This window comes from Clavelina lepadiformis, chromosome 8 (genome assembly GCF_947623445.1).
Source record: "Clavelina lepadiformis chromosome 8, kaClaLepa1.1, whole genome shotgun sequence".
Classification (NCBI taxonomy): Eukaryota; Metazoa; Chordata; class Ascidiacea; order Aplousobranchia; family Clavelinidae; genus Clavelina; species Clavelina lepadiformis.
This window is the reverse complement of record NC_135247.1, coordinates 2826960-2849271: the sequence shown is the minus strand read 5'-3', so window position 1 is coordinate 2849271 and position 22312 is coordinate 2826960. Positions and strand designations below refer to the sequence as shown.

Below are 22312 nucleotides of genomic sequence, written 5' to 3'. Positions count from 1 at the left end.
TAGTCCAAGGGTATAATTACTATTGACAACGACTCGTCTTTGATAAAAGCTATTTCGAGCTGTGTGGGGTAATAAAAGAAGTGATGAATGCTAGTTTAATTACGCTTTGTGTACTGAAGATCATTTACAAACGAACACGTAATCACTAATCAGACACGTAACACTACACTGGTGTGAATCTGCACAGTAGTTTACAATCCCTAATTACTCAAAAACTACATATCGCAGTTTGTCGTTGTATTTAAATTGTATTTGTCGTTTGTCGTTGTATTTACATTTTTGTATCGCCTTGTTTACTCTTTGTAATACAATATGATACAGTTAACTGCTGGTTTCTTCGAACCAGAAATAGGAAAAGGTCGCTAATGTAAGCACACGCTTAGATGAGGACTGACTTAGAGGACCCATTTGAAGGCTTGGGAGTAACAGAAAAAGCAACCACAATGTACCAGGTAATTCAGACTGTAAATTATGTGTATGTTCGTGTTTTACGTCGACATTAAATGACCATCTAGTTGGCAAAAATATACAACAATCACCACTTTTTACAACTTTCTTGCATTTTAACATAAAGGCTGAAGTTACTTCTTGTATTTTTCTTACGGTGACCGTGTTACGAGGAAGAAACATCCCAAAAAAAGATCCTTGTGAGTGAAATTTGTTTACATTAAATGTAAGCTACAGCAGCAGTTTGAATAGATCTTTCATAGCCCGCGTGTTTGTGTAGTTTCTAAATCGGATCCATACGTAAAAATCTACATCAAAGAGTCACCAAATGCATGTATGAAAACTCGGTACATCGACAACAAAAAGAATCCGGAATGGAACCAGACGTTTACATTCTTGTTGCCCAACAATTTAAGCGAAATAACGGCGGAGGTATAGGACTGTTGACGTTTTGAAAATTTAAATTAAGTTATTGTTTGCTGGCCTTAGATTCGTCAAGGTGTTTATTGGAATTCCTTAACATAACAAGTAAGTTATGTGAAGGAAGTTCTCGAATACATGCGTTATATATAGTTTACCTTGATGGATAAAGACTTGAAGTACGATGACAGTATAAATACACGCAAATTCGACCTGTCAGAGTTAGGCATTGGAGAAACTGTCACTAAGAATTTTCGTTTTGCTGAGGTGAGTAACATCACAAATTGTAAGTGAAGTATACACTTAAGGGTCTGTGTAACGACGACAACTTCGGCTTGCCGATCAAATTATATGCGCTCTCAAACACCTTTATTTATGTGTAAAACGTTTATGTAACATAGGGCTCTGAAGTAGATGTAGAATTCCACACTGAAATAAGGTCAGTAATACTAACGTTGTAAAACCAGCTCGTAAAGTGCTGTAAGTCTTGTATAACATCTGCTTGCTTTCCGCTAATCAAACACAAAACCAGTTATGAATTTTTTGATTTGGATTAATTTTTTTATGGCCAGCTGTGAAACCGATCTCCGGCTTGGAACTGAACTTTGCGACAAAGAAAATGACTTTCGCAAGGCAAGAAAGCAAAAGGTTTTCCACTTCATGCGTGAGTTGCTGCAAAAGCATAAAAAGGATGGCAGGCCACGTACTGCTGATGAGGTATCGTGTTTTAGCCTTTAGATAATGGTGGAATGCCGTTTCTAAGCCTTAAAGCTAAACAATCTCAGGTAATTTAACTTATTTCAGGCTCCAGTAATTGGAGTCCTTGGATCAGGAGGAGGATTTCGCGCGATGGTGGGTTATGCCGGAGTTATGAAAGCTCTGCACGATACTGGTATCCTCGATTGCTCCATGTACGTCAAAGGATTGTCTGGATCGTCGTGGTGAGTTATATAATGTTAATCTTAAGTTTACTGTATTATGTAACATAACCTTAGCAACATTTTTTTAAACGAAGCCTTCTAGTTTCTTTTAACTTAATGTTATAATCACTAATCAGGTACCTTGCAACCTTATACGCAAACAAAACTTTTCCTAAACACGGACCTCAAGAAACCAACAACGATATACGATCGAAAATAGATGGATACATTTTATGGACTCAATTCAAAAATTTTTTAGAACACAGGTAACGTACTGGCAGAGACAACTTCCCCTTTACTGTACTATTTTAAGGTAAACACTAAGTAAAATAATTAAACCTTTCATCCACAGCAGGAATGCAGTTCGTTTAAAACAAAAATCCGGACAACCTACTTCTTACACGGATTACTTTGGAAGAATGTGTGGACAGACTCTGCTCGGACAAGAGGTTTCAGTACATTTTGAACTATCGATATTTAAAACAAAAAATTGTAGTTTGAAACACGATGTTTAAAGTAGAAATTGGATACCACAAACTTATCCAAGTTTCAAGACAAAATAAAAGAGGGGGCTGCGCCTATACCAATCCTAACGGCAATTCACGTTCGTCCAAAAGAGCCAGCAAACGTCTTTCATGGTAAAACATTTTTAAAGTAAAATTTGATTCAAGGAAATATCACGTCTGAAGATTGGAAGACTAGAAAGTTTTTTATGGTTTGATTAAACATGTATTGATGAGACAATGTTTAGACTGGGTCGAGTTCAGTCCGTATGAAGTTGGAATTGCAAAATACGGATCCTTCATAGACTCTCAAAACTTCGGATCTAAGTTCTTCAGAGGAGCATTAGCAAAGATATATAATGAAAGTCCGCTCCATTACCTTATGGTAAAATGATATCTTTACTCCTATAGAAGGCAAAGTAATTCAGATATTCCAAAAGGAAGGTCGCTTGCAGTGCTGAACACTCGGATATTTTTGTTTAAAGGGAATTTGGGGGAGTGCCTATTCCAAGCTATTTGTAGATGCCCAAAAAGATGAAGATGATGAATGCAGTTCCTTAGCCAAGCGCATTATTCTGAATATTCTGGGAATCGATGTGGATCAAAATAACAGATACGGTCTGAAATAGAGAAACTATGTTGGGAAAGTGATCAACTAAAATTACAACCCCCGGAGCTTTATGATATAGCCTAGTACAAACAGGGTATTTCATTTGCCTTTGTTTGATTTGATAGAAATTAGCCAGAAATCGAACACTCGGCAAGCAACAAGAAGAAGCCAAAGGAAGAGGAAATCACAAAAAGGTTAAATCAGACTTTTCTAACTTTGTTGATACCTTTTTCCTGCTGTCTAATTGTATGGTATGCCAACATGTAAATTCTTCAATATACTGCAGTTATCTAGTATTTTTTCAAGAAATTAAAATTTGCTATTGTATTAGTATTTATCTTGTGATGTAAACCTTCTACTTTTTTCCATTCATATATTTGTTAACTTTGTGGTGCACAATCTATTGCCCCTTTAAGTAGGCATCGAATGTATTGCAAAAAAAACGCTTTTTAGTAGCGCTCGAGCGTTTTTAGCTGGTGACCGCGACACAATTTTATTCGCGTCCTGACTCAACGCTTCCCTTTAATATCAAAGGAAAGGGTTGGGATGGTTTGCAAAAACGGATTCAAGTAAACACCAACGCAATGAAAAGAACAATAATACGGTTTACAGTTGTGGCTACTCACAGCCTTATTGAGACATGAAAGATTGAATAAAAGACAACAAGAAAACTATTAAAGTAAACATTGCAGAACTGTGCGCAAATACAGTCAATAACTAACGAGCACTTATCGTCATAAGCGGAAAAATTATTCATGGCTATATTAATTATTTACTACATAATGCTATATTATTGACTTTAAGACATTTCCTTATAAATACAGACCGTACAACAAATTCAGGCCGTTGCAGCAAAGAACGACATCAATTCTTCAGAACTCAAGCAGTCGGCAAGCAACAACAAGTGCAAAGGTTCAGAAGGGCCAGGACAGAATTAGTTGGTAAAAACCATAAATTTTATAGCTTTCAATTAAAAATATAAGTAAAAGTATTTTCCTGGTAATTTAAGTATTCTGGAGCTTTCCAAATTCAAGATATACCTTGGTTTTCGAGCTGAAATAATAATAGTCGTAAGAACGAGAACCAAGTACTGTCGCTAAGCGTCGTGGAAGTGATAATTCAAGTGTAACTCGTATACTTTTAGCATATATTTATTGGATTGTTGACTTCCAAAGAAACTTTGAGAAAATATGCTCACATTGTGAATACTATGGTTAAGCACGCTTCACCACACATTTCTGTAACTCCACTTCGCTAGCTAACCTAAAAGGTTTTTCAGCAAGTAACGGCTTGGCGAACGGTTGCGTTCTCCGATTTGGAAAAGTAAAACAGTGGCTTAGATTGACGCAACGATTTAAACTGCACAAAGCGTTTTGACGATTTCAAATAAAACTTTTTTACTGTTAAAAAACATGAAAACATAACTATTATTTGTAAACAATTATAATTCTTTGAAATATCAAGATAAAGGACGTTTATTTCTTTCTTCAACAAAATCGACTTTCGCAAAAGACAACAAAGCGGACACGACAAGTACACAAGTCCAGTATGTACATGGGAAGATAGAAAAACTAAGAAAAAGGTCACACAACTTACTTAAAATGGAAGAAAAGTATATCAAGATGCTTCGAGAAAGTAATACCAATGGCAATGTGATTTTAATTGTATGGTTGTCGTTTGAAATAAGATTTTTGTCGGTAATTGCATATATGTTTTCGCACAAAAATACTGTGCATTAGTTTATTCTAGTTCTACCGAACATGTACAAATACTTTATATTACGTATATAATACGTATGCAAACGCTTAATTCAGTTTTGTTCAGATCCACTGGCTGACAATAACGATGATCATGACACCGACGAAGATGTTATCTCCAAAGATGAGATAAAAGTCCCAACACGTCCATACTACTTTCGGCGGTATGTTGAAGACGTTTTAAAAGGTCGAAAGGAAATTTGTTAACATTTCACATGTGACATTTTAAGGAATAGACAAAAACGTAGCAATGACGATACAACTGATGAAGAAGTTATCCCGGAAAAGAAGAAGAAAATAATTGAAAGTTTACCACAAGTACAACTTAAATCGCAACGACCGTCTCGGGATAAACTATCGCACGAAGGACCTTCAAATAACTTACGGCGGTATGCTAAACACGTTCTAAAAAAAACGAAAAATATCAACATTTCACTTGTGATGTTTTAAGGCAAAGACAAACAACAGTTGCAAGCGGCAACGTAAAAGAAAGGAACAAAAAACTAAAATTAACAAGAAAGAAGGGGCAAGAAAAGAGCCTAGCTTGTTTCCTTAATGCGGTGGATGATCCTCAAGTAAGGAAAACGTTTATACAAAATCATACGTGTTTAGAAATTTATACCATTACACCAAAATCCAATATGAACCGTCAGGTCCAGGCTCACCCAAAGTGAAATTGCATGTAATCGGTAAAATATGATCAACGTTAAAAAAACGTCATCAAGTTTTCTATAATTGCGGTGAATTTCAGACCAGAGGACGGAGAACTGCAAAAGTGTTCAACTATATGAGAGACGTAGACCTGCAGAGTTCAAACTCAAAGCCGACTTTACCAAATACGGCCGGTAAGGTTATGCACCGTTAAAAAACTCATTTCCAACAACATAAATTCTCCTGTTGACGCAAAATAAAGTATAGTATATGCTGGTTTGGTAACCGAGCTGTTAAATCACCGAACTTGAATTAACGCCCCCTCCTCGGATTCCATACTCAGTGGCGCTATCGTTATAGTAGCATTAAGCAAAGCATGAATGGCGCTTGCGGCTGTTCAGTAGGTTTGGTAAACAGTTCCAGTTCTGCTAAAAACATAGTTTGTGACTATCGAAGCGTGCCCAAAGACAAGCTCGGTAACCGAGGATTGAGGGATGAGGGATCTTTGTCCGATTTAATACGAGCTAAAGCTTTCCTCAGTCTGAAGGTATTATTTCTGATACTATACTCGTACAATATCAATACCGATACAGACACACAAGATTGCTTCGAAAAAATCAACGAAATTTTGGATGTGAACAAAAGTAAAATCTACGTGGCTGACGCGGGCCTGGCATTCAACTCACCTTACCCGCCAATGCTACGTGCAGAGAGAGGCGTCGACATCATTCTCTCGTTTGATTTCAGCGCAAGAGAAAAAGACGACATGGATCCGTTAGAGGTTAGCACATAGCCATATTTGGCAAGGTGTGTTAATACCGTCAATAAAATATATTATTCTATGATGGATATTCATCTCCGCATAGGAACTTTATCGCGCCGAAAAATGGGCAAATTTAAGCGGATTGCCTTTCCCGAAAATAAGCCGAGATACATACACGAAAGAAGGACTGAAAGAATGTTATGTGTTCCGAGATGAAGAAAATGAAAAAGCGCCGATTGTGATTCACTTTGTATTGTGCAACATCAACTTTAGAAAATACTCAGCTCCAGGTAATTGACTTAGAAAATATATTGCAACTTCGCGGTCACTTTTAACGCATCGAAACTCCAACATAAATAAATGGTATTCGAAGGAGTAAAACGTAAGCGAGGAGATGATTGGGGCAACTTCAACATATTTCCATCGACTGGACAGAGTCCTTATTCGACTTTTAACTTCAACTACACAAACGAGCAGTTCGACAAATTGACCCAACTCATGGAGTTCAACACACTCCTGCACATAGATGTAAGTCGACTGTATGTTCTGTGATTAGCTTACTTTCTATCAGCGTTCATTTGTTTTATTTGTCATTTGCTATTATTATTTTTCAAGTTCATAGCTTTTCGCCAAATGCTTGCCAAAGTGACATTAGCATTTTGGATTATTTCAGAATATCGTCGATCAAATAACTCACTGCATACACCGCCGACAACGTCAAAAAAGGAAATTGCAGACCCGCTGTTGTAAATAAACAATGAAACCGTGTTTATAAATAAAAAGGAATCTACCAACGACAAGGCTATACTTAAACACATCACTTATTTGTTTGTTACATTTTGCTTAATTTGGCTTTAAGTGTATTCAATTTAGTTTTTCTGCTTTTGGATTGTATTGTAGACGACTCTATAAAGCCCCTTTTCGAATGGTTGTAATTATACAAAGCGTAATTAAATTAACATTCATCACTTCTCGTATATTATATCGCATACAGCTCGCAACAACTTTTTTCAAAGACGAGGTATTGTCAATATTAATTGTCTTTAACGTTAATGAAATTTTTCCAGAGTAATGTGCACTTAGGTGCGGAAAAACTTTGAAAGTGAGCGGATATTGCTGTGAATGTTGTGAAAAAATGAGCGCCTGAAAAACAGTCGCACTGTTATAGTTTTGTTATAGTTGCAACAAAAGTTGTTGCACACACGCACGTTTGCAAACTTTCAACTACAGCCACTGCTCAGCACCATTTAATTTACTGCATTGTTCACGACCGATCCAACTTGAAATGACTGCAACAGATTTACGCACACCGAATAAACACATCAGAAAAAAACAGAAGAGAAGAACGAATAAGAGTAAAAAAGACGATCAAATTGTGCAAAACTTGTTTATTTATAATACTCGTATATCGGTTGATTACTTAATTTTACAAGATATTATCCTTTAAATTTCTTCCAAACTATTCCACTATAATTTCAAGCGTATAACTAACGAGACTTTCATAAGGCTGATGATTGGCTAATATTCGCGTTACCTTTATAAAACACATAGCGCTGCAAATCTTGCAGTAATGGCACGTCAATGAATTTCGGAACCGCAATTTACAAATTTTCTTAGTTCACCACTTGATGTGGAGAAAGAGTAGTTTAGAGCTCATTCTACACTCATTGACTCGATGCGCCAATGCCAAATCGAAGCAATGATGAGTATGAGTTGCACTTCAATATAGCAACTATACAACTAATGCAACTAATACAACTTTGCTTTTCGGTCACGGTTGGTGAACATTGAATGGTGCTTTTCGCTTTACCAAATACACACAAAAAATTCTTGATTGCCACACATTACCTACCATTTCATTTATCAATCTGTACCTGGGCTAATTTGCGGTGTAATACTGTAATTACACGTCCGTTTGTTCGCTGAGAGTTTGTTACCCTAACATCTGTGAGACGGCTGATAACTATATATTATAACAACTTTCATTTCGAGTATTTTGTATCTCGCTACTCCACTTAAATTAGCCAGATACAGCAATAGCATGCTGAATGGAGGTTCAGGTGAAAAAGTGTTAAAGAAAATTTTTGTCTTTGATTCTAGATGTGAAGTGTGAAATAATTGGATAAAGATAGGTGTATTTCGAACAACGGACAAAAATATTCAGATACTCATAGCTTAAACATGCTTGTTGAAGAAGAATGCGCATAACTACAAAGGTCTTAGCCATGTTGTGGACAAATAAAAGTCGTACAAAATCGTTTAAAAAATTGTTATTTTACTCATATAGTATATGTTACGGTAAATGTTATCTGGCGACAAAGTTGAAACTTATGAAGGATAACTAACAAGTGATATATGCGTCTTTATAATGCGGTCGTTCCTTCAGTCATACGAACTCTGTTAGTTAAGAATTTGCTTAAAGGATGCTTTGAACATCTTGGGTAAACTATATTTATTGTAGGGCAGAAGAATTTCGGAAATTAGAATACTGTAGTGATAGAAACAAGCATACACAATGTACCAGGTAATGCACACACTAAATTTACGAAATTATGAGCATGATTACGTGAAAATTAAACAACCATCAAGTTGGTAAAAGCGGTAAACAGCAATTACTACATAAGACGATTTTTTTGCAATTTTGACGTAAAGGCTGAAGTTACTCCTTGTCTTTTCCTAACGGTGACGGTGTTACGAGGACGAAACATTTCCAAAGGATACTTGAAAGATTTAGGTGAGCAAATGTTTTTCGCTGTTTGCACAAAATATGTTTGAATTAATTTGAATCATGATACTTAAGTGTTTGTACAGTTGATACCCCGGATCCATATGTAAAGATCTACATTAAAAAAGCACCAAATGCGCACAGGCAAACCCGATACATCAACAACGACAAGAATCCGGAATGGAATGAAACGTTTACATTCTTGTTGCCCAACGACCTTAGTGGAATAACAGCTGAGGTACGACTGTCGAAATTTGGTAAACACCACTTCAGTTATTTATCTAATAGCAAACATGAAAATCTCAAGTAATGCATTACAGTTTACCTTAATGGATTCAAATTACACTTCTGATGAAAATATGGATTCATGCAAGTTTGAACTGTCAGAGTTAAGCATAGGAGAAACTATCACAAAAACGTTTGACTTTGTTGAGGTGAGTAACATACTGCAATTTACCTAAATTAATCGAAATCTGCGCTTTACGGATGAAACTTTTAATTAACGCAGACCTCTCAAGTGGATGTAGAGTTCCAGACCGAATTAAGGTCAGTAGCAAAACGTTTGTAAATTTTACTTCGTCAAATCACATCTTCTATAACCTATACTTTTTGCTAAACAAACAGAAAACCAGTAATGACTGTTTGTCATGATCAGATGTGAAAGCGATCTTAGACTTGAAAAACACTCTGCGATAAAGAAAATGACTTTCGTAAAGCAAGAAAGCAGAAGGTTTTTCAATCCATCCGTGAATTACTGCAAAAATACGAAAAAGAAATTGGACCACACTCTGTTGATGAGGTGACATGTATTAAAATTCAGATAGTGGAAAAACGCAGATAAAACGCTTTTAAATTTTACTACATATAAATCACATTCATTTTAGGCTCCAGTAATTGGAGTACTTGGATCAGGTGGTGGATACCGAGCAATGGTGGGTTACGCCGGAGTTATGAAAGCTCTTCACGATTCCGGTATCCTCGATTGTTCCATGTACGTTGTAATGAAAAGTGGTATATGGTACCTTAACCTGTAAGGTTTACCCACTTCCTTACAAAGTCTGTTTACTTGTGTATATCTTAACAGTGAACTTTGATAGACTTCAGCAATAATGACACAGGAATGACAACTGTATAATCTGATTATATTGAAGCTTCATTGAACGAATAAATCAAAATAGAACATTGTGACAGCAACAGCATAAAGACATGTTGCGGCGTTGAACATACGACTGTTAAGTGATAACTGAAGACTCGTAATGCACGCACAGTAACAGGGAAGCAATCGATTACGTCACAAAGTGTTATGCTTCGCTGATTCGATAGACGAGAATTCTATGTCGTACACAATTTTATGTTACATTAATTGATATCGTTGATATGTATCATTATCACATGTCACATTATCATGATTATCATGATTATCATTATCACATTATCATGATCGATATGTATCATTATCACAACGTCAATGGACTGTCTGGATCATCGTGGTGAGTTATACGTAGTAGTAAAACTTTATAAACAATTTTGGAACGACGTTTTAGCGTAGACTCTGTTTACAGGTACCTAGCAGCATTGTACGCCAAGGAGACATTTCCGAAATATGGACCTCAGGAAGCTAACAACGATATACGATCGAAAATTGAAGCCAACCCTTATTGGTCTTTGTTCAAACATTTTCCAGGATACCGGTAACTGACTGAGTTTATGATTTACATTTTTGTTACAAATCATTTGTTACATTTTTGTCAATTAAATACTGAAATGCAGGAGTGCGGTAATTTCAAAAAGAGCGTCCGGACAACCGGTTTCTTACGCGGATCTTTTTGGCATAATAATTGGAAGCATTCTTCTGGGACAAGAGGTGAAAATTACGCCGAGTTTTTATTTTTCAAAGTGGTGCACAGTAGAATTTTTTTTATAACAGAACATGGACAGCACAAAATTGTCTAAATTCGACGAAAAGATAAAAGATGGAGATGCGTCAGATGCCCCAATGCCCATTTTGACTGCCGTCCACGTCCGCCCAAAAGAAGCCGCAAAAGTTTTCCACGGTAGGCAAGAAATGTAATTTCCTAAATCTGATTTTTTTTATCTTGGGTTAATAATTTTAATTAATCTATCAAAATTTTCTGGAAATTAAAATAATATTGATCGAATAAACATTTTCAGATTTTAGAATTCACCCCATATGAAATAGGAATTGCAAAATACGGATCTTTTATGAACACAAAACAATTTGGAACGAAGTTTTTTAGAGGTTGTATGGCAAAACCATTTGGTGAGAGTCCGCTTCATTTTCTCATGGTAAACTAAAACAAAACCAAAATGCTTACGCAAAAACTGCTTCTAGAATTCACTAAATGTTTTATAAGGGAATATGGGGGAGCGCCTTCTCCATCCTATTCAAGGAAATCTTCGAAAGCAAAGCAAAAGAACGATGGAAGTGGAAAACGCTGTGGAAGAGTTTGAAATCTATTTTAAGAGGAGATGAAACAGATCAACTAAGCGATGAAAATGTTGCTTATTTATCAGATGCAGCGGCAACAGTGATAACAGAACCAGCAGATTTTTATTCTCACATGGAGCACAGCATGAAAATGTTACGGGAAGGTTTGTTTTGATAAAATGTGAAGAATTTTTGTGAACAACATTTTTGAAGCAATATATTGAAAATGTAATATTTCAAGTAACTACTGATTTCAATTGACTAAATAACATGTTTTCAAGCAACGAACAGGTTTCATGAGGAAAAAATTTAAAAGCATAATTTAGCACATACATATTTTCTTTCATCACGTAGCCAAAATATGAAGTCACATAAATATTAAATATTATTGATGCAATTTTATCAGTTCAAATGTCATTTCAGTTCCACTAGCGGCCATCAATGACGATTTTGATGATGGTACTGACGAAGAAGACGACGCCGTCAAAAGAAATCAAACAAATCTCAAAGTTAATCCTACGCCAACGAAAACGAACTTGCAACTAGAAAACCAAGAACCTAGGCTGGAATCGGGTATTTTTACACCACTCGACGAAGAAGCACCAGAACAAGAGCGGCCAGTGCACCAACTCGACCCAAAGCTGGAGGTCCCCGAACTCGCCTATTCAATGTAAAGCTTTCAACAATTTCAACTTAAATTGTTTTCAAAACAAAGCACGTGTAAAACTTTCAAATGAGAGCTTCTGTTACTAGCACCAACCCTTTTATCGGCAAGGGTGGAAGTGCTGATGAAAGCGACGAAGAAGAAGAAAATGAGAAAGACGATGAAAAATCAACAAGTGGCGGTGGAATTTCTGGTTGGTTGGTCGAAAAGATTTTCGGGGAGGACAATCTCCAAGTAATAAAAAACGTTTACCTACAAAAAGGAACCAAAGTATCATTTTATATCGTATTTAGAAAAGTGTTTTGGTGAATGACTCAAATTTTGTGTTTGAAACAAACGTTTATCTGATTCCGTAGGGCGTAGACAATTATCACATTATAAAGTTGGTAAATTAAAATAACTAGAGTTGATAAACTTGTTGTGATACAATTCAGACCAGAGGACAGAGAACTGCAAAAATATTCAACTACATGAGAGATGTAGAATTAAACGCTCATTCAGATCTATATGAACAGTATGCTGGGAGTATATCAATGAGTTCTGTTGGTATGTAGACGATTGTTGACAGTTAGAAAATCAAACATCTGTGTAATCAGGTTAAATACATCTCAACAGAAAAATATTTTGCCATATCTTGCAGACAACGCTTTTCAAAAAATCAACGAACCGTTGGAAGTGCGCAAAAAGAAGTTCTCCTTGGCTGACGCTGGCATCGCATTCAACTCACCCTACCCACCTATATGCTACGTGCAGAGAGAGGCTTTGACATCATTCTCTCGTTTGATTTCAGCGCAAGAAAAGAAGACGACATGGATCCTTTGGAGGTAGCTTCATCAAGGGTTGAGTAAAATTGATCTTAACAGCTATATTTCCATCTGCTTTTGTATAACCGATAACTGGTATTTAAAAGAACTGTATTTGGCTGAAGAATGGGCAAAGATGAGTGGACTGCCTTTCCCAAAAATAAGCCGAGATACATACAAGAAAGAAGGACTGAAAGAATGTTATGTGTTCCGGGATGAAGAAAATGAAAAGGCGCCGATAGTGATTCACTTTGTCTTGTGCAACATCAACTTCAGAAATTATTCAGCACCAGGTAAATGCTTTAGCTAAAATAGACGCAATCACACAGTCATAGTTTACATAGTCTTGAGTATACGAAATTACTCCAAGAAATCTAGACAAGTGCACGATTCATATTTCACTTACGTGTACCACGAAAGCCCGAAGATGACTGGGCGGAATTTGACATATTTCTAGAAAAAGGAAAATCTCCCTATAACACTTTCAATTAACTTCCAATATACAAACGAGCAGTTTGACAAACTGAGCCAACTTATGGAGTTTAACACACTTATGCACATAGACGTAAGTTAACCATCGGTAGATTACTTTCTATCAGTGTTAAACAAGTATTTTCACCCACACGTCAAAAGATTGGCAATAAAACAGTAATGGCAACATTTTTATCTTTTTCAGACCATTGTGGAACAAATCGTTTACTTCATGAATCGTCAACAACGTTTGCAAATCTGCATGAGTCATTTTCATGTAAACTACACAAAGTTGTTGGGTATTTTAACGTAAATTAGTCGGTGCATAGTTTGGTGAATAAAACTTTGTTGGCGGAATTGGACTTGGCTGTTTTAATCCAAAATGGATAACCGACGGCTCTCCAATCTCTATACTCAAGCCGTGTTATTCGATGTAAAGCATAATGAGGTGTAACGCAATGTTACACAGTAGGTTGTGGTACTTGGTTTTTCTTTCGCAGTTGAATCAGTGTGCAATGCTTTTCAAAGCTCCCCCTTCACTGAAGAGGCTGAATGACCCTCGAAAGTGTCACTTACGACAAATTACTTGTAGCATATAAACGCTCGGAGCGCGGCCCCGGTTTACTATATATACGGTTTAAACTACATACGATGAATTTTTGAATGCAACACGTAATTAAACATGACAGCATACTTATTGCAATTACAACTGCTTGAACACAGCATTCTATCGTACACGTACTGGTGTTAAACGTAGTATAAAGCCGTTTAAATAAGAACATATTACACCTGAATTATCCACCGAAAAGAGAAAGAAGGAATTTCATTCTTTGTACCTTACTGAGAAAAAAGAAGCACTATAATATGAGCTATCAAGTTGCTTTTGAAACTGTGAGGAGAAAAATTGTAACACATACTCTACATCTAAATCTATTCTTGACGGATTGGTCGAAAAGATCGAGAAGAACTTACAACACAGTCTCGATTGGTATAAACAGGAACTAATTATATCATCTAAATTTGCTTTGAGTTGCGCGTAAATCTGGGAACGTTTGTACAATGTAGACAATAGCCTACGCTTTCATCTGCAAACACCAATGCCTAAGGCGCCTCAAGACAAACACTGACGGATAGGTTCAGAAACGGTATAATATTAAACGTCCACTATGGTTACTGTGCGTTCCTAAGTACACGTGGAATATAGGCTACAGCATGTTACGTTCAGAAAGGCTGAAACTATAAGAAATGAAGCCCAAAACTTCTGCGATGATAGTGTGCATCTTGTGAAACCATATTGGTGTAATATCATACTAAATCACATTAGAGTAAAGCTCAACAACAACTAAGAGTTTGAAATTAGGCAGTGGTTAATTAAATATAGGCGTTTTATAGGTTAGTCAATGACGGGGTTAGGAAATAACTGCTCAGCTGAAAAGCTTTAACTTCTCGCTACAAAACAACAAATGCACCTGGTTTGCAGCAACGTGTGCTTTGGCATGGTGAAAAGCCTTATAGTATAACGATTGTTAGTTCACGACGTGCGAGAAGTCTACTGAGAGGGTTGAGCGGAGAATAAAGCTTTTGCTTGCTTTGTGGAAGGTATAGTTAATGTAGTTCATACAGTACAGTGAGTAAACAGTAAACACAAATAGCCCGCGCTTCCACAAAATGGCCTGTAAATTAAACCATTACCAGTAAACATATTTCAACGCAAAGTCTTGGTTAAATGTTATGAATTAAGCTTTAAGCTGCATCTGTATGCATCGCTGGTCAATTCTGTTTACTGTACCAATAAAACTGTAGGCTATCTGGGAAAATTCAGTTCCGGAATCAGTGCAGTATACGTCCTACACCTATTCTTTGGCGGGTAAGAAACTCAAGATAGCTAGAACGGAAGTTAGAAGACACTGACGAAAATGTATCAGGTAACGCTAACATACTCTTCGTCAATGGACAAACAGACAATCAGTTTAAAAACATCTCTTCATGGATCATCTTCATAATCCATATTATATTTTGCACAAAGGCTGAGATTACTCCTTGCACAGTTCTCATGCTGCAAGTGCTTCGAGGCAGAAACATAACGAAAGGAAGCTGGAGAGATTTATGTAAGTGAAACAGTAAATTATAAACGCACAATTAGTCAGCAATGCTGCAAGAAAGTGCATTCGTCTGTTTCCGCTAGACATAGTCTTTCTTCATGGTGACCTGTGGTACCACAAAAACTTTAAAAATAGAAGTTCGTTTGTCAAAGCCTATTATTCAGAACCGAAACAACCACTTCTATGACTAAGGCGTATACAAAATTTATGCACCATTTAGGTTGAATGATAAGGAGAACGATAAAAGGGGAAAGTGATAAGCCTATGCAAATATAAAAAAGGGAATTTACGTGTGGAAATGCGCAATAGAACAATGTTGAAGCAATGACAATTATTGTCATATTTATTTTTCTAGAAATACTATAATTATGTGTTTTTAGTTGATACGCCGGACCCGTACATCAAAATCTACATTAAAGAACCACCGGGAGCACACAGACAAACTCGATGCATCAACAATAACGAAAATCCAGAGTGGAACCAAAAGTTTAGATATTTATTGCCAAATGACCTTAAAGGCATTACAGCAGAGGTTGATACAAATGTTTAGCGCTTTTTAATAACAACAATTGAAGCATTTAAAGTACCTTAAGTCTTGTTTGTTCTAGTTTACTTTAATGGATTCCAATGCCGTGTTCGATGATGAAAATATGGGATCGGTGAAATTTGACCTTGGTAGTATAGGCCCAGGTGAAACTGTCACCAAAACCTTTGAGTTTAATAAAGTAAGGAATCTAAATTAAAGTTGTAAATGTTCTAATCTAAACGGCTGCGAAATCGTAAATATATTATGCTGCATAATTTTTTAAATGTAGACTTCGCAAGTGGATATAGAATTCAGCATAGAAATAAGGTAAGCAAAGTGACTTATACTTCTATGCTATTTAAACCGTCGCTGTGGTCAACTGTGTATAATTTGTTTGTGTGTTTTGTAGACGTGATACCGACCTTAAGCTGAGCGCTTCACTTTGCGATAAAGAGGAGATCTTTCGTAAAGCCAGAAAGCAAAAAATTTTCAAATCTATGAGTGAATTGTTGCAAAAGAACGGAAAAAAAGAGAGACCGCGGACTGCAGATGAAGTATACCTTACGCTTACACAATATTACGTAAAAACAGCAGAGATGTGCCAAATCGTAAAAGATTCGGATTCGTGAGAATACCAATAATAAATGTAGATATTTGTGCCAAATCGAAGAGTATCCCAATCTACTAACTTTGCTCATTGCACTTGATTAAAGTTCCTGACGAACAGGGATGCATCGGTAACAAACATCCCACACCAAAAATAATCTGTTTTCGATGCATAAAGAAGGATTTTTCCATTTAAGTTTTACTTACTGTTGTGTGACCTTCCGTTACCCTGGCCCTCTTAATTTGATGTTTAGTGTTCACTGGGGATGGACAAGCTGCCTTCCACAAAAGTTAAACAGCTTGCAAGGAGTAATTTTTCAGTTATTAATGCGCCACAAGGGAACCATGATAAAAGTTGTTACTTCATTACGCATGATAAAAATTAATTTGCTTTTTTAGAAATTATAAAAACGCGCGCAAAAACTTCATCGTCTTTAATATCAACCAAACAAGTGAAAACTTGGCAATTATTCTCATGTTTTCCTATTTTTACATATCTGCTGCAAGATTCGGATCCGTGAAAATAATAAAATTGGTCGGTATTCTTACATAATATTTGAAATCGTACTCCCTTCGGCACATCCCGAGTAAATAAGGATTTTTAACTGTAAAAACAGCTTTTACTTCGTTTAAGGTTCCAATAATTGGAGTCCTTGGATCCGGGGGAGGATTTCGAGCTATGGTGGGTTATGCCGGAGTTATGAAAGCGCTTCATGATACCGGTATCCTTGATTGCTCCATGTACGTCAATGGATTATCGGGGTCAACCTGGTAAGTTATATCGTTCATGAATGGTGCAATTGGGCAGCAAGTATAGGCTAACGGCTAGCTTCACAAACGAATACAAATTCCTTTTATTGCCTATAACCATATAATGACGTATCGCAATCAGGTACCTCGCTACATTGTACGCAAATGAAGCCTTTCCCAAGGCTGGAGTCCAAGAGATCAACAACTACATTCGCTCAAGAATAGAAAGAAACCCATTTTGGTCTTTTTTGAAAAATTTTTATTCCTTTAGGTAACTGTCAGATGGCTTTCGTTTATCTAGAGACTTATAGTACAACGTTTCACATTTTGCTCACAAGAATTAATTGGACTTATTTTATAGGAAGGCGGTGATTTCAAAAAGATATGCCGGCCAACCTGTTTCTTTCACGGATATATTTGGAATGTTTGTGGGAAAAACGCTTTTAGGTAAAAAAGTAAGTATAAGTTTAAAATAAGAAATGTGATTGAAAGTGTAGTCCTTATGTGGGTTGTGTAAATGTGCCACAGAACCTGAATAGTGCAAAAATGTCGAAATTTGGCGAAAAGATAAAAGATGGAAATGCCCCAATGCCAATTTTGACTGCTGTCCACGTTCGCTCAAATGAAACAGCAAAAACTTTTCATGGTATGACAAAATGATATGATATACACAATACAGTAATGCTGGTTATATTAACCTTCCAGAACTTTTTGTAAAAAGTGCTCTTGCATTCTTTAAGCCAACTATGGCAAATTCTCGTTTTAGATTGGGTTGAAATCGGTCCGTATGAAATTGGAATGGCAAAATATGGATCATTCATGGACACGGATCAGTTTGCGACAAAGTTTTTTAGAGGAGTTACGTCCAAGTACTACGATGAAAGCCCTCTTCATTATATTATGGTAAAATGTATAGAGAGCGTTTATCTACTCATTGTTCGCTTTGAGATTAAATCCTAATTACCGAAATTTATAAGGGAATATGCGGAAGTGCCTACTCCATCTTACTGAAAACTTTCTTGAAAAGCCTTTCAAAAGGAAATCCTCTTCGTTTCATTACAAAACCTATCTGGCAAATTCCAGACGAACCGAGCGATTTGGATGTGCAACTGATGAAGCGAATGAAGAAAAATTTGGAAAAACGGTCAGGAAACTTGTGTTGCGGGATGGAGTGCACAATCAATCATGCAGGAGAAGGTTTGTGCTTAAAATTAATACAATCGTCAGATGAAAAGTTGACGTCAAGATTCTCAAAACTTGTTATTTGCTGACAGTACACACGTGATACTTGGCCAATGTATGTATGAAATACGTAAATCCTAGCCTCAAGGAAGTTAGTAAGCGCCTATCGATAACGCAGCAAAACTTTGTGTTCAGTCGGTTTAGCAAGTGATGACGATGAGGACAAGGATAATGATGATGATACTGATGAAGAAACTCCTCCAGCTCCACAGATGATGAAAGAAGCCGCGTAAGAACTTCTGCTAAAAACAATCACCAAAGTTAAACGTCTAAAACAGTTCTCTTTTTTAGGGTGGATGACTTGGTATTAGGTGATGGCGGTGATACCACAGATGAAGACGAAGAACAAGAACAATTAGACGGAAAAGAAGAAGAGTCTCAGAACATGGATGGACTTTCCGGATGGCTACTAGAAAAAGCGTTTGGCATGGACAATCTTAGGGTTAGTATGATGTTTGCTTTCGTTAATTACCTAGTACAGTTCTGAAAGAACATGCAACTTTTGCAATACACCAACACCGTAAACACTTCAAGATTATAAGTAAATATTTCTAAGTTACTTATGATAACCAAGCCAAACATATATTGGTTTAAAATGCAGACGAGAGGACAGAGAACGGCCAAAGTGTTTAACTACATGAGAGAAATAGATCTGAAATATGCAGGTACAACATCACGTGAATCCGAAGTTGTTGCTGGTGAGTAAACTTACGTGCGTCACATTCATTAGTTAACTAAATAACTAAATAGTTGATTAATTAATTAATTAATTAATTACTAACGAATGTCATTTGATTATCAAAATCGTTGCAATTAGGTGATATAACACCATTTTGCATTTAGATGATAAATTTAGCAAAATCAACGAACCTCTGGAGGTTGATCTTAAAAAGGTCTACTTGGCTGATGCTGGCATCGCATTCAACTCACCTTACCCACCAATGCTACGTGCAGAGAGAGACGTCGACATCATTCTCTCGTTTGATTTCAGCGCAAGAAAAGAAGACGACATGGATCCATTTGAAGTAAACTTTACTAACATCTCGATCTCCAATTGTTTCACCTTCAAGAATTTTAATAATCTACGTTTTCTGCGTGTAGCAACTCTATATGGCTGAAGAATGGGCAAAGATGAGTGGACTGCCTTTTCCCAAAATAAGCCGAGATACATACAAGAAAGAAGGATTGAAAGAATGTTATGTGTTCCGGGATGAAGAAAATGAAAAGGCGCCGATAGTGATGCATTTCGTATTGTGCAACATCAACTTCAGAAAATACTCTGCGCCAGGTTTGTGTTATTGACATAGACCACCTGACTAACAACGTGACAACCTTTATAAAAAAAACGCCTAGTAATATTTTTGCGGTGATTGTGATTATACAGGTGTACCGCGTGCGGCAGGAGACGACCAGGGCAACTTTGATATATTTTCAACGGAAAATTCAGCAGCAGGGGAAAACCCTTACTCGACTTTCAACTTTCAGTACAAACAAGAGGAATTTGATAAACTGTCTCAGCTGACGGAGTTCAACACTCTTCTGCATTTAGACGTAAGTTCAAAATATGTCAATCGCCTTTGAAAACCATATTGTGTAGGCCAGTGATGTGGACTGAAAGAAACGTGTAAAGTAGCGTTAATATTTCCTTCGTTTACAGACAATAATTGAACAAATAGTGAACCGCATGAGTCGCCATTGACGGTATCAATGAAAAAGAATGTCTACTATATCAACAGCTTCTATTACTAGATGCAACTACAGTGGTTATCAACCTTTGCCAATCTGTGTATAATAATTTGTTTATTGACATTTAAAGAAGCTAGACAGTCATATGAGCTTGCAACTTAGATCCAATACAATCTTATGCAAAATATGATGCTTTGTCTTCTATGGCAGTGGTGTAAAATAGTCACTTGGCTTTTACAAAAATAATAAGCATTTGCGCATTGCATCTTAGGTGGTAATACGTGCGGGTAAGCACGAGGTTTTGATCTCATTCAAAATCTGAGCTAGGGTGTTGGGTGACTAATTCAAAATCTGATTTGGTACCATTAGGCCTGGGTGGGTGGCCACATGTGAAGTGTGAAAGAAAAATTCAAAGTGGCGCCGTATAAGTCATTGTGTCAGTCACCAGGTCAATGTCATTTCCAAATCGCTTAAAGACATTTGTACTCAGAGCATTAATATGGAGAACGTGAACCAGAAAATAAACGAAAATTGTTACCTGGTTTCCTCCGTGACTGCTGCTGGCTCTGTCCTCTACTTTATTGCTTATCGCCTTGATGTGATCTTGGCGGTTGTTCACTAGTGTCACTTGTTGGAGGAGATTTCGAGTTTTCCTCAACGTTGGACTTGAATTTGTTCATCTGCTGCGGTATTCTGAAACACACGAAGAGTTTTTCTGGTCGTTTGTGGCGCCAGTCGACAAAACCGCGTGGGTAGGACTATTTTGTTCATTATACGTCGTCAATGGGCGCTGAACAACGCGCAAGATTCGATTCAAAAAGTGGGTTAGCAAGTTTTATAGCATGGGGGTATAGCTGTTGAAAAAACAGCAGTCTGAAAAACTGAGGTGACGTATACCGGCCTAAATGCCCGGTAAAAATGCCCAAATAAATATCCTTATTATAAATTAAGCACTGTTATAAAGCATATAACTTAAAACCTGCCACTATATGTACTTACTCTGCAGTCGATGTTTGAGTTGAGAGGAAAGATCAAAGGAAATCTTTGATTTGTTGTAATACTGTATTACTACGTCAAAGCATACTGTGTTCTTACGACTTTACCCGACTTTGGTAATGTCCTTCACGAGGAGTAGTTTATGTATTAAAGCTATATATACCTCCTGTGAAATTAGAGGTGGTAGGCAATTTAGAAGAAAGTAATCTTACGCTTGTGGAATTTATGGTATCACGGTTCATACTCTCAATATATGATTCATCCTTGCTGCCGCCGAAGAGAAGGTCGTTGCATATTTCCGGCGAAGGCTAGCAGAAAAATTGCTGAACGATGTTCGAGCTGGAACATTTGTCAGCTATCAGATTTGGGGGTTGTGTAACGCTGGATTGGTCGCCGTGTTGGCGTGATACTGGTGGGGGCGACTGTTGCTTGGCTGGCTCGGATTGTTTGTCTGTTTGCAACGATAAATTTTTATTTGTCGCCGGTCATCTTACGTTGAAACCGACAACAGGACCAAAGTTCACCTTTGTGTGATGATTGATAATTTTTGCTGGCTTTCGCTGCTGTTCTCAGTGCCAACTATTTCATCAGACTACAGCGGAAATGCTGTGACGAAGAATAAAGTTTTTCCGAGTTGCTTTAATTAAACCGCAGAAATACTCATTTCAGAAACACAACTACTCAAAAGGATGCGACAACACAGCATTGTTAAAACAAGACTGCTGTGAGTGAAAAAGTAACTAACACTGCATTACATAGTTAAAAGCGTTAGCCAGAATTTCGTAATCTGGAAGTGATTCAAACCGAGAACGCGCACTGGACCGGGGTGAAACAATAGTACAACTTTTACGAACGCACGAGCACATCACTGATATGATGTGATATCGTTACAATATAATCAGATGTGCACCACAATTCTGAAAGGAAACATTGCTGATAAAAGGTAACTATCAGTACAGTAAGTTTACGAGGAAGTGAATTTGTAACGTCACGTGTTCGAGCTGACAAGGAAGTAATTCGGTTGATTGCAAGTATGAGAAGCAAACTTAGAAAAGCATTGCTTATTTACAACAAAAGCATTATTAAAGTATCAACGGAAGTTTCAATTAATTACCTGCTTGCTGGAAACGACAGCAAAAGACAAAACGAATAGGAAGTTAAGGTAAACAGAAAGTGACAGATCATTTATTTACATTAATTATTAAGTTTAACAGAGGCTTT

The 22312-nt window shown here is 36.9% G+C and overlaps 4 protein-coding genes across 16 annotated transcripts; all 4 read left to right on the top strand.

The window, feature by feature from the left end:
- The first annotated feature begins 296 nt into the window (after positions 1–296).
- LOC143468320 (cytosolic phospholipase A2-like) lies at positions 297–7039 on the top strand. Of its 3 annotated transcripts, none has more exons than XM_076965459.1 (23): positions 297–452; positions 575–647; positions 728–879; positions 1021–1134; positions 1269–1306; positions 1440–1584; positions 1672–1808; positions 1925–2053; positions 2143–2236; positions 2308–2425; positions 2539–2675; positions 2776–2908; positions 3026–3094; positions 3725–3841; positions 4365–4535; positions 4725–4821; positions 4888–5046; positions 5109–5232; positions 5409–5502; positions 5902–6089; positions 6175–6361; positions 6445–6599; positions 6745–7039. In XM_076965459.1, the coding sequence occupies exons 1-23, from the start codon at positions 384–386 to the stop codon at positions 6823–6825; spliced, it is 2781 nt and encodes a 926-aa protein (XP_076821574.1). In that variant the 5' UTR covers positions 297–383; the 3' UTR covers positions 6826–7039. The 3 variants fall into 3 exon arrangements, with proteins under 3 accessions (XP_076821574.1, XP_076821575.1, XP_076821573.1); XM_076965460.1 differs by having other exon boundaries at positions 2140–2236; positions 4413–4535; XM_076965458.1 differs by having other exon boundaries at positions 2140–2236.
- Positions 7040–8073: 1034 nt separating this feature from the next.
- On the top strand, positions 8074–11310 carry LOC143469808 (cytosolic phospholipase A2-like). Of its 10 annotated transcripts, XR_013119222.1 has the most exons (9): positions 8315–8595; positions 8724–8805; positions 8883–9034; positions 9117–9230; positions 9305–9342; positions 9452–9595; positions 9681–9793; positions 10263–10487; positions 10567–10587. XR_013119222.1 is itself a non-coding variant. In XM_076967631.1 (8 exons), the coding sequence occupies exons 2-8, from the start codon at positions 8587–8589 to the stop codon at positions 9688–9690; spliced, it is 549 nt and encodes a 182-aa protein (XP_076823746.1). In that variant the 5' UTR covers positions 8074–8287; positions 8533–8586; the 3' UTR covers positions 9691–10224. The 10 variants fall into 10 exon arrangements, 4 of the variants coding, with proteins under 4 accessions (XP_076823746.1, XP_076823748.1, XP_076823745.1 ...); XM_076967631.1 differs by lacking the exons at positions 10263–10487; positions 10567–10587 and adding an exon at positions 8074–8287 and having other exon boundaries at positions 8533–8595; positions 9681–10224; XR_013119223.1 differs by lacking the exons at positions 10263–10487; positions 10567–10587 and adding an exon at positions 9988–10234 and having other exon boundaries at positions 9681–9787.
- On the top strand, positions 11160–13540 carry LOC143468624 (uncharacterized). The gene is made up of 8 exons (XM_076965952.1): positions 11160–11409; positions 11669–11915; positions 11999–12143; positions 12344–12455; positions 12550–12733; positions 12838–13005; positions 13170–13277; positions 13389–13540. The coding sequence occupies exons 1-6, from the start codon at positions 11160–11162 to the stop codon at positions 12929–12931; spliced, it is 1032 nt and encodes a 343-aa protein (XP_076822067.1). The 3' UTR covers positions 12932–13005; positions 13170–13277; positions 13389–13540.
- An 826-nt stretch (positions 13541–14366) lies between these two features.
- LOC143468227 (cytosolic phospholipase A2-like) lies at positions 14367–20637 on the top strand. 2 transcript variants are annotated; one of them, XM_076965284.1, is made up of 20 exons: positions 14367–14782; positions 14987–15108; positions 15210–15291; positions 15666–15817; positions 15894–16010; positions 16101–16138; positions 16221–16365; positions 17052–17188; positions 17310–17438; positions 17529–17622; positions 17696–17813; positions 17934–18070; positions 18145–18364; positions 18545–18638; positions 18701–18851; positions 19011–19107; positions 19253–19434; positions 19511–19697; positions 19794–19960; positions 20067–20637. In XM_076965284.1, exons 2-20 carry the CDS (start codon positions 15100–15102, stop codon positions 20106–20108), a joined length of 2298 nt encoding a protein of 765 aa, XP_076821399.1. In that variant the 5' UTR covers positions 14367–14782; positions 14987–15099; the 3' UTR covers positions 20109–20637. The 2 variants fall into 2 exon arrangements, with proteins under 2 accessions (XP_076821399.1, XP_076821398.1); XM_076965283.1 differs by lacking the exon at positions 14367–14782 and having other exon boundaries at positions 14829–15108.
- Positions 20638–22312: the final 1675 nt, after the last annotated feature.

Bases quoted from the DNA above. Each gene is read 5' to 3' on its own strand.
- LOC143468320 (XM_076965458.1), top strand. From the start codon at position 384: ATGAGGACTGACTTAGAGGACCCATTTGAAGGCTTGGGAGTAACAGAA. The intron at 648-727 runs GTGAGTGAAATT...GTGTTTGTGTAG, and splicing joins CATCCCAAAAAAAGATCCTT to TTTCTAAATCGGATCCATAC. The intron at 2,909-3,025 runs GTCTGAAATAGA...TTGATTTGATAG, and splicing joins GGATCAAAATAACAGATACG to AAATTAGCCAGAAATCGAAC.
- LOC143469808 (XM_076967631.1), top strand. The intron at 9,035-9,116 runs GTACGACTGTCG...AATGCATTACAG, and splicing joins TTAGTGGAATAACAGCTGAG to TTTACCTTAATGGATTCAAA. The intron at 9,343-9,451 runs GTCAGTAGCAAA...TGTCATGATCAG, and splicing joins GAGTTCCAGACCGAATTAAG to ATGTGAAAGCGATCTTAGAC.
- LOC143468624 (XM_076965952.1), top strand. From the start codon at position 11,160: ATGTTTTATAAGGGAATATGGGGGAGCGCCTTCTCCATCCTATTCAAG. The intron at 11,410-11,668 runs GTTTGTTTTGAT...ATGTCATTTCAG, and splicing joins CATGAAAATGTTACGGGAAG to TTCCACTAGCGGCCATCAAT. The intron at 11,916-11,998 runs GTAAAGCTTTCA...TTCTGTTACTAG, and splicing joins CCCGAACTCGCCTATTCAAT to CACCAACCCTTTTATCGGCA.
- LOC143468227 (XM_076965284.1), top strand. The intron at 16,139-16,220 runs GTAAGCAAAGTG...TGTGTTTTGTAG, and splicing joins GAATTCAGCATAGAAATAAG to ACGTGATACCGACCTTAAGC. The intron at 18,071-18,144 runs GTAAAATGTATA...GAAATTTATAAG, and splicing joins GCCCTCTTCATTATATTATG to GGAATATGCGGAAGTGCCTA.